Source organism: Amblyraja radiata, chromosome 36 (assembly GCF_010909765.2).
Source record: "Amblyraja radiata isolate CabotCenter1 chromosome 36, sAmbRad1.1.pri, whole genome shotgun sequence".
Classification (NCBI taxonomy): Eukaryota; Metazoa; Chordata; class Chondrichthyes; order Rajiformes; family Rajidae; genus Amblyraja; species Amblyraja radiata.
The window spans coordinates 7,231,959-7,243,346 of record NC_045991.1 but is presented as its reverse complement, the minus strand read 5'-3'; the positions used below and the strand labels follow the sequence as shown (position 1 = coordinate 7,243,346).

Below are 11,388 nucleotides of genomic sequence, written 5' to 3'. Positions count from 1 at the left end.
TGCTGGAGAAACTCAGCGGGTGCAGCAGCATCTATGGAGCGAAGGAAATAGGCAACGTTTCTGGCTGAAACCCTTCTACACACTATTCAATATTTCTGTTTGTACACTATTCACTATTTCTGTTTGTACAGAACCAGATCACTTTCCAAGTCTCATCTATCCCTGCAAAGTGCTGAGTCAGGTGGTCTGGATGAGGCTGGAGATATCTGGTGTGTATAGGATCTCAGAGAGCAGAACATGTGGCCTGCACTCCTGCTGTATCCACCCTCAAGACTGAAAAGCTGGTACGGCCCGACAATTGTGGAGCTGCCTCCCAGATTCAGCAATTTGCCCTCATGTATAACTCACCTGCTAATTGCCCACTAACTAACTCACTGGTACACTATGATGCTAAGACATTACTAAACATTAATCAGCTACATTAACTGTCCTTTAAGTAAACTTTCATTTATTGCTGCTGGACAAAGATGAAATCAAATAAGCATTAACAAATTGTGAGATACTAACTGAAATTCACGACAATAATGTGCATTTTATAGGATATGCAAAAACTACCATTCAATAAAAAAACGATTTTATTAGCAACTGTTAAACAGGTCTGTTAATCGTGCATTCTACAACCTTCAGATCACGTCCCCAGCTACTACACAATACTGAAAGCACAAGCTAAACATTTCTGAAACTTTTTTCCAATCATCTTTAAAATTACCTTCATTAGTAGGTGTGAAGACATTTTAGCACTACCCGGAAACCCAAAAAATGGTGACCAAAGTAAAACACTAGCCAATGTTAGCCTAAATGAGCAGAATTGTAATTTCCTGAAGCGTTTACTAATCTGAGTGCTTGGTTAAGTGAGCAGACAGGTGTTGGACATGGCAGGAGAAGCAACATCTACTGATCGAGTGATCAAGCAGGCAAATAGTTACAATAGCAGGCAATGGATGCCTTGCTCACCCACCAGTACAAGGCCAGATACTACTACTGCACAACATTTATAAAACTAATCCCATATTAAAATAAATGGTACATTTACAAATTAAACTATCCAATTGTGGATTAAAATGAAGGGGAAAGATTTTTACCAAAAAATGCTTCATTTTACAATAAACTGTTGTGAGTGGAAGTATTTCCCGAACTGTGGGAATAGTCAATGACCTGTTACCACAAGGGTTTGACTGCACACTATATACTAACTCACTGGGGCGACTCCAGGCTCACACCAACATGACAATCAAATGTGCAGTTATGTTGCTGAATCACTGACCTGAACGAACAGTCATACAACTAAACTTTCTGATCAACGTCTCCATCACTAGTTGTCACCTGGAATCTTCCTTAAAACATGTATAGGGAAGGAACAGGGCGGAGATATTCAGCCAAGATGTTCATTTCGCACAGGAGCCTGCAGGTCTAAGCCTGGCTATCCTGCATATTCACCATATTCCAGTTAGTCACTTCACAAAGGATAAACAGAAATGTTAATAGAGTCGACTTATCAGCATATAATGATGGAATGTGCAGCGGTAAACCCTCAGCAAGCAGCAGTCTGTGTCACTGCTGCTGTGTACCCCAGGAAATGTAGTCGGGGCGAGTTGCAGCGTGATATTCATCAATTAACTGCTGGACAATCTCCCGGGAATTATCCAGTTCATCAAAACTCTCCTTAAATATGTCCTCTTTGCGAAATTGTTCTAAGAATGCTTCTCTTTTTCTGAGTTTATCATACTGTCTGCTGGTTCTTTCAAACAACTGTGGGATGAAGAGAAAACCCTTAATAATCCCATAAACTCAAACACATGTCACATTAAGGTGCAGAATGGTTTCACAGTTTTTTTAGTGTGGAACCCTTTAATGTCAAACTCCTTTTTTAAATTCTCGGATGTTCAATATTCTTTGACCGGTATACTATGAATCAGTGTTTTCACACTGAATATTTTATACAGGGCAGGTTTCATATGGTGCTTTATAACATTCAACCAAAACTTTTGTCAACAGTTCTAATCTTGTTGGCTGGAATGTACATTCAATCCGTTCATGGTCTCTTGAAACAGACATACCCAGAAAAGAGCAACACGACCAAATCCCTCATTCGAGGCAGCAGGATTAGAACTCTTGTCAACATTGTTTTGAATGTATACATACATGATAAAGTACAGTATGGGGATAGGGCCTCAAAGGTTTCAAGGCCATTCCGAGTCAAGCAAGCCAGAATGGCTGATTTGTTGGGACTTTCCAGCCCTGGCAGCACACTGCAAGGAATGGTGCTCTGCCAACAGCAAGTGACCAGTGAGTTCAGCCAATGCACCAGTGGGTGCAACAGCTACTATCTTGTTGAACAGAATTTGTTTATAAAGTGTTCTTTACACTCAGTCATTTATTTCACTTTTCACTGCACATCAACAATTTCATCACATAAATATAAACACTCATTGCCAGACAATAAGAGTCAAACTATTAGAACTGTCACGTGTCAACCACAAAGATATTGATACTTACTGAGGAGATGCTGGTATGATTGGCCATCATAAGCCCACTGACACGGTGAGCTGATGGCAGGTATGGAGACTTCCGTGACAATGCCACCTGAATACTGGCTGGTCCCCACGGTATGAAGTTGGCCAATTTTCGCTCTCGTATTCTTTGCAGACTTTTATGGACCTATATAAAGAACGTGGCTTAGAGTGAAAACATAGAAACATAGAAAATAGATGCTAGAGTAGGTCATTCGGCCCTTCGAGCCTGCACCGCCATTCGATATGATCATGGCTGATCATCCAACTCAGTATCCCATCCCTGCCTTCTCTCCATACCCCCTGATCCCTTTAGCCACAAGGGCCACATCTAACTCCCTCTTAAATATAGCCAATGAACTGGCCTCAACTACCTTCTGTGGCAGAGAATTCCACAGATTCACCACTCCCTGTAAAAAATTATTTTCTAATCTCGGTCCTAAAAGACTTCCGTCTTATCCTTAAACTGTGACCCCTAGTTCTGGACTTCCCCAACATCGGGAATAATCTTCCTGCATCTAGCCTGTCCAACCCCTTAAGAATTTTGTAAGTTTCTATAAGATCCCTCCTCAATCTTCTAAATTCTAGCGTGTACAAGCCGAGTCTATCCAGTCTTTCTTCATATGAAAGTCCTGCCATCCCAGGAATCAGTCTGGTGAACCTTCTCTGTACTCCCTCTATGGCAAGAATGGGTCACAACATCGGAGGCTTGGATTGCCTCAGCGCAGAGGGAGAGCAAGGAGGGAAGAGACAATGACTTTGGGACTTTAAACTGTGTTGTGTGTTTGTAATTTATTCTATGTTATGACTGCAGGCTAAACCATTTTGTTGCACTGAAAAGTGCAATGACAATAAATTGAATCCAATCAATGTCTTTCCTCAGATTAGGAGACCAAAACTGTACGCAATACTCCAGGTGTGGTCTCACCAAGACCCTGTACAACTGCAGTAGAACCTCCCTGCTCTTATACTCAAATCCTTTAGCTATGAATGTTAACATACCATTTGCTTTCTTCACTGCCTGCTGCACCTGCATGCCTACTTTCAATGACTGGTGTACCATGACACCCAGGTCTCGTTGCATCTCCCCTTTTCCTAATCGACCACCATTCAGATAATAGTCTGCTTTCCTGTTTTTGCTACCAAAGTGGATAACCTCACATTTATCCACATTATACTGCATCTGCCATGCATTTGCCCACTCACCCAGCCTATCCAAGTCACCTTGCAGCCTCCTAGCATCCTCCTCACAGCTAACACTGCCCCCCAGCTTTGTGTCATCCTTTGCATCTGTTGAAGAAGGGTCTCGACTCGAATCTTCGCCCATTCCTTCTCTCCAGAGATGCTGATTCACCCGCTGAGTTACACCAGCATTTTGTGTCCTCCTTCAATTTAAACCAGTATCTGCAGTTCTTTCTTACGCCCTTTTCTTTAGATTGCTCTTACTTAGTGACAAGCAATTACAGTGCAGTAAATACCAGACACGAGACGATGAGAAACATCTTGTTGCTGTTAGTTGATGATTATTGCCTAGGCATCAGAAAAAATTCCTACTCTTTTCTACAGATGTTTTTACCTCTACATATAAGGAAACTAATTGATCACCACTACCTCAATATCAATATCAGTTGTATTCGTCACTTGCACATAAAGTGCAAATGAAATTAATTTGCCAACAGCAGTACAATAAAAAAAAGAACACACAAAAACACAATAAAACATTTAACACAAACATCCACCACAGCATTCATCACTGTGGTGGAAGGCATAAAATTTGGCCGGTCCTCCTCCATTTCCCCCCCGCGGTCGGGACCTCAACCCCCGCAGCCATCGCTGCGGGCGTCCAGAGGTTTAGACAAGTTAAAGTCCAGATAAAGTCCAGGTAAGGCCTGAATCGGTGCTTCCCCACCGGAGACAGCGGCTTCAGGTTGGTGTAGGCCGCAGGCTAGCGGTCGAAGATTTAAAGTCCCCGCCGTGCTGCAGCCAGAAGCACCGCAGACCGCAGGGCCGGCGGTCAGAGCACCTCTCCAGGGATCCCCGGCGAGGGACCCCGCTGCTGATGGTAAGTCCCCGCCGTGCTGCAGCCAGAAGCACCGCAGACCGCAGGGCCGGCGGTCAGAGCTCCTCTCCAGGGATCCCCGGCGAGGGACCCCGCTGCTGATGGTAAGTCCCCGCCGCGCTCGCGGTAGAAGTAGGCCGCGGGCCGGCGGTCGGAGCTTCTTCTCCTCCCGGGTCCCCAACAAGGGATCCCAGGCTGCGGACGGCCCGCCAGCTGGAGCTCCGCAGACCACGGCTTCAGGCTGCCGCAGGCCAGTAAACGGAGCGCTCCCCTCTGACAAGCCCCGGTGAGGGCTCGCCCGATCCTCGACGAGAGTCCGCGCTGCGCCCGCCGCTGAAGCCACGGGCACGTCTCCGGGAAAGGCCGCACTGATCCTCGATGTTAGGCCACGGGGGAGGCGACATGGAAAAAGTCGCCCGTCCGTGGAGGAGGCGACCAAAATGGTTTCCCCCTTACCCCCCCACACAAGACACACAGAGGGACACCAAAAACACACATTAGGACACACTAAAAAATAAAAAAACGTTGAAAAAACCAACACGTTGCTGGCAGGGCTGCCGGCTTGCAGCGCCCCCACCGACCTTGAAACTGTTCCTAATTGTGAACCAGTATCGCCACTCTGACAGCCCAGGAATCGGTCAGCACTAAAAGGTGCACTGACCCCCACCCTGATCGACTACCCCAGGTAACATCCCGGTGAATCTCCTCTGCACCCTCCTATAATGTGGTGATCAGAACTAATCAGATCTCAGCTGGAGTACTGGATGTAAAATCAGAGCATCACCTCCTGACGTATATAATGCCCTGACTGATGAAGGGCAGTATCCCATATGCATTCCTATTGACATCGCTCACCTGCATCTCAGGTCTCCGTGTTCCTCAGTACCCCCAAGACCTATTAATGGTATGTGTCCTAACCTCATTAGTGCTCCCAAATTGCATCACCATATTAATTTGTATTAAACACTATCTGCCATTTTCAGCCCATGTCATCGCCATCGATATCTCACGACTAGCTTTCACACCTTCAATAACTCAATAACCAGTCTTCATGTCATCTGTGAACCGATGAAGGCAAGCATACCAATGCCTTCTTTACCACTCTAGCCTCTCATGGTGCCACTTTTGGTGCGGGGGTTATGGATTTGGGTCCAGAGATCCCTGCACGTCAATGTTATTAAAGGTGTTGCCATTATCTGTATTCTTTTCTTTTACATTCAACCAACTTGCTTGCAAAAAATGATGATACACACAAAATGCTGGCAGTTAGGCTGCATCTGTGGAGAAAAGGAATAGGTGACGTTTCAAATTGAGACCCTTCATCAGACCTTGCTTGGAGTAAACTGTATCTGCCATTTCTTTGCACATTTCAGTAACTGATCCTACTTTCATTTACCTGGTAACAGCCTTTCTCAATCAATCAAGTTCCTGTCTAATACCATCAAAATCAGCCTTTCACCAATTTAGATTTAATATATTAGTGCACCCTCTTTCCACAACTATTTTTAAATTAATAGAATTATGGTCACAGCTCTCAAAGTGTACCCCCACTGATATTTCAGTCATTTGCCAAGAGGAGGTTGAGTGTTGCCTTTATGGATGTGGAGAGTATCCATACTCATCCTTTCCTTAATGTGGTTCTAACCTGAATCTATATTCTTACCTGAGTAGGGACCACTTCTCCTTGGATAATGTTGAGGATGGCAATGTAACAGTGGTTAGTTTGCCTGTCTCTGCCAGTGGACACCATCACATTCTTTGGTTGCAACAGTCTTCGCATGACATCCAGGACTGTAGTTTTACGTATACTTGCCACCTGAGGACAAAAGATGCGCTAGTTTTAAAAATTAGAGAGTTGTAATTATCTATCCCTCCCTTTGAACAAAAGTAGCATAGAATCAGTGAACAGAATTAGAGCCAAAACTAACTAGATTCTCATTAAATAAGGCAAACATATCTGGTATTGGTTTTTGATGGTTTATCATTGTCATGTACAGTGCCCTCCATAATGTTTGGGACAAAGACCCATCATTTATTTATTTGCCTCTGTACACCACAATTTGAGATTTGTAATAGTAAAAAATCACATGATTAAAATGCATATTGTCAGATTTTATTAAAAGACCATTTTTATACATTTTGGTTTCACCATGTAGAAATTACAGCTGAGTTTAAACATAGTCCCCCCATTTCAGGGCACCATAATGTTTGGGACATAAGGCTTCACAGGTGTTTGTAATTGCCCAGGTGTGTTTAAATGCCTCCTTAAAGCAGGTAGAGAGCTCTCAGCACCGAGTCTTTCCTCCAGTCTTTCCATCACATTTGGAAACTTTTATTACTGTTTATCAACATGAGGACCAAAGTTGTACCACTGAAAGTCAAATAACCCATTATAAGACTGAGAAACAAGATGACAACTGTTAGAGACATCAAGCAAACCTTAGGCTTACCAAAATCAACTGTTTGAAACATCATTTTTATTTTTTATTTTTATTTTTTATTTTTTTTTATTAGAAGTACGGTAAATTACAATAACACACAACACATATATCTTAATACATTTTTTGTACCGCTTCATTTTTTTTTTTTTTAAAGCTTTAAGAAAAAGATAGAAGTAAGGAAAGTAAAGAAGGTGCGCAAGAGTTGTGAAGTGCAGAAGAGTGTTGGGAAAAGAAAGCCCCTTAGAAAAGAAGTTAGAGAAGGAAGTAAAGTAAGAAAGTAGACCCTAGAAAAGAAAGAAAAAGAAAGTAAGGACAATCGCTCTATTATAACATTAAACTCCGCAGAAAGACTACCAACCAAGTCTGTTTTTGTTGTTTTATCTCCCAATGCCAGGTCCTGATACCATTTATTTATTTATTTATTTTTAAAAAATTACTATTGCACCTCATGCTTGTAATAGGTCCATAAACGTAGACCACGTCTTTTGGAATTGGTTTGCTTTATCTGCTAAGAGGAATCTCATCTCTTCCAGATGTAATGTTTCAAACATATTTGATATCCACATTTTTATTGTTGGTGTGGGCGCATTTTTCCAGAATTTAAGTATGAGCTTTTTTCCCATTATTAGCCCGTAATTGAGTAAATTCTTCTGATACACGTTTAATTCAGGGATACCTTCCGATATCCCAAAAATGATCCATTCTGGTTTTGGTACCAGTTTTATTTTAATTAATTTTGAAAAAATATCAAATATTCCATGCCAGAATTTTTGGATTTTTGTACAAAAAATAAAAGAATGCGCTCTGGTAGCTTCTTGACACAGACATTTATCACAGATTGGTGAAACATTGGGAAAGATTTTATTTAATTTAGTTTTTGAATAGTATAGTCTATGTAATGTTTTGAATTGGATAAGCGTATGTCGTACATTGATCGAGCATTTATGCACCTGTAGTAAATGATTATCCCAGCTCTCTTTTGAAATTTTTATAGCTAATTCTTGTTCCCAGTCTCTTCTAATTCCATCTGTTGTGGGTATTTCTATGTTTAAAATGATATTATATAAGTACGATATTAAGTTAGCTGATTCCGCCTTTGTCTTCATTGCTTCATCCAGTAAGTCGGAAGGCATATTATGATAGTCTTTTGTGTATTTTTTCAAATAATCACAAATTTGAAGATATTTAAAATATTGGTTATTTTTCAAATTATATTTCAGTTGTAGTTGTTGAAATGATAGTAATTTTCCCACTTCATACAGATCTTCGAGCGTTTTGATTCCCATTCTTTCCCAATGTATAAATGATTTGTCTATGATTGATGATTTAAACGATGGGTTATTGGCTATTGGTATTGAGAGAGATAGGTTTCTTAATTTTAGATTCTGTTTTATTTGTTTCCATGTTCTAATTGTGCTATGTATAATTGGGTTTTTATTATAATTTTTATTATTCAGATTTATTGGTGAGAGGATAATCGCTCCTATATTACTCGGGGAGCAATCCCCTTTTTCCATTACAATCCAGTCCGCCTGCTGGGCAGAATTGTCCAGCAGGTGAATCATATTTTTAATATTTACTGCCCAATTATAATACATAAAGTTAGGGAGCGCTAGACCCCCCCACTCTTTTCGTTTATTAAGGTGTGTTCTTTGTATTCTATGGGGTTTATAATCCCATATGAAATTTGTAATGTCTGAGTCCAATTTTTTGAAAAACTTTTTTGGGAGATATATAGGTATTGATTGAAATAGGTATAGAATTTGTGGTAAGAAAATCATTTTTATAGCGTTTATTCTGCCTATTAAGGACATCGGAAGTGTTTTCCAGAATTTAATCAAATTATTTAATTTCTTAAGTAGGGGATTATAATTGGCTTTAAACATATCCTGGTAATTTCTAGTAATTTCAATTCCCAAATATTTGAATTTTTCTGTAGCTATTTTAAAGGGGAATTTCCTGAGATGTGTTGAGTCTTTTGGTTTTATCGACATAATTTCACTTTTGTTCCAATTTATTCTATATCCTGAAAAGGATCCAAAGTCCTCAATTAAATTTAATATATTCGGTATACTAATTTGTGGTTTTGTGATGTACAGTAGTACATCATCGGCATATAGGGATATTTTGTTATTTGAATATTTTGTATTATAACCGTAAATATCCAGGTGTGTTCTTATTTTTTCAGCAAGGGGTTCAATTACCAAAGCAAATAACAGCGGAGATAATGAACAACCTTGTCTATTGCCCCTTGATAGTTCAAATTTCGAGGATAATATATTATTAGTTAGTATTCTAGCCGTAGGTTTGTTATATAATAGTTTTATCCATGCAATGAAGTTCTCTCCCAATTGGAATTTTTGCAATACTTTAATCATATAATCCCATTCTACTTGATCAAACGCTTTTTCTGCATCCAGTGAGATGATAGCTAACTCTTGGTCGTGAGATTTATGTGAGTGCATTATGTTAAGCAAACGTCTCAAGTTATTGAATGAATGTCTCTTAGGTATAAATCCTGTTTGATCCTCATTTATTAATCTACTAACATACCTGCTTAGTCTACTGGCTAGTGTTTTCGCTATTATTTTTTGATCCGTATTTAACAAAGCAATAGCTCTATATGAACCTGGTTCTTCTATATTTTTATCTTTTTTAAGTATTAATATGATCGTTGATTCTGCTAATGTTTCAGGTAAGCTTTGCACCTCAAAAGCATATGTATACATTTTCTGTAATCGTGGAGTAACTATGTCATAAAAAGATTTATACAATTCATTACTGAATCCGTCTGGTCCTGGTGTTTTTCCATTCTTTAGTGTTTTTATTGTGTCTTCTATCTCCTTAGAAGTAATTTGTGCTCCCAGTTCCTCTTGTTCCCTCAGTTCTAATTGTGGTAGGTTACAGTTATCTAGAAATTCTGAAATTTTATTATTGTCTATTAACGTTTTAGATGTGTATAGATTCTGGTAAAATTGAGCAAATCTTTTATTGATATCCTTGGGTAATGTTAATAATTCCCCTCTATCTGATTTAATCTTTAATATTGCATTCTCTTTTTCCCGTTTTTTCAGTTGGCGTGCTAAAAGTTTGTGGGGTTTATCCCCGAATTCGAAGTGTTCTTGTTTTGTGATTTGAAATAATGTTATAACTTTCTCTGACAGTAATTTATTTAGCTTGAATTTCAATAATAGGATTTTATTATGTTTATCCATAGTTGGATCTTTAGCATTATCTGTATCTAATTGTTTTATTTGTTCTTCTAAATGTCTTTGTTCATTCTTATTCTTTTTATTTTGATAAGCTTGAAATGAAATAATGACTCCTCTAATAAATGCTTTGAAGGATTCCCATAATAGCGTGGGGGATATATCTGGTGTATCATTTATCTCAAAAAATAGGTCCATCTGTTTTTTTAGATATATACTCCCTTGTGGGTCTTTTAAAATTTGCGAGTTAAACCTCCAGAACGATTTATTCATAGACATTCCTTCTAGTTTTAAAACAAAAGTTAACGGGAGAGTGGTCTGAGATCGCATTAGTGTGGTATTTAGGGTTCATAGTGTGCGGAATTAATTTTGTATCCACAAGAAAATAGTCTATCCGTGAGTATGTTTTATGCACCGTTGAATAAAACGAATAATCCCTTCCCGTCGGGTTTGCAATCCTCCACACATCTACTATATTTGTGTTTTCCATATATGTATGTAAAAGTTCACTGGTTTTAGATTTCCTATTACCTTTTTGTTTTTGCATCGATTTATCTAGATAAGGATCTAAAACACAGTTAAAGTCTCCTCCAATTATAACATTTTGATAATTACATTCTGCAATTATATTCAGAATTTTATTAAAAAATTGAGGATTATCAAAATTGGGCGCATATATGTTTACCAACGTAATTGGCGTATTATTGATCTCTCCTGCTACTATAAGGTATCTCCCTTCCTTATCTGAAATAATATTCTTTGATTTAAATGGAATTCCTTTACGAATAATGATAGCGGTACCTCTAGATTTGGAAGTAAATGAAGAGTGAAATGTTTGGCCTATCCAGTTCGCCCTGTCTCGTCTGATCTTGATGTTTAAGATGCGTTTCCTGTAGAAACGAAATATCCGTGTTGTATGATTTCAACTGAGCTAGTATCTTGCCCCTTTTAATAGGTTCATTAATACCCCTTATATTCCAACTGCATAGTGTGATTCCTCCCATTTTCTTTTGATTGTCGTCATACATTTCTACCTATTTTGATGACCTTATTTATTATGGTGCATTCATACCTCAGGACTCTGGTTATTTTGGGAGCATTTATAATATAGACTTCCTTGGTAGTTCCCCTCTGCGATTGTCCTTGAAAAGAAAACACATAGATGTGAC

At 39.3% G+C, this 11,388-nt stretch overlaps 1 protein-coding gene across 1 annotated transcript in view; it reads right to left on the bottom strand.

The window, feature by feature from the left end:
- Positions 1-431: 431 nt before the first annotated feature.
- LOC116966213 (tubulin gamma-1 chain-like) overlaps positions 432-11,388 on the bottom strand; it is a 31,484-nt gene continuing 20,527 nt past the window's right edge. The window contains exons 7-8 of the mRNA XM_033012361.1: positions 2,497-2,658; positions 432-1,749 (exon numbers count right to left, since the gene is read on the bottom strand). Of these exons, the coding sequence (XP_032868252.1) occupies positions 1,552-1,749; positions 2,497-2,658 (360 nt within the window). The 3' untranslated portion in view covers positions 432-1,551. The remainder of the gene's footprint in view (positions 1,750-2,496; positions 2,659-11,388) is intronic.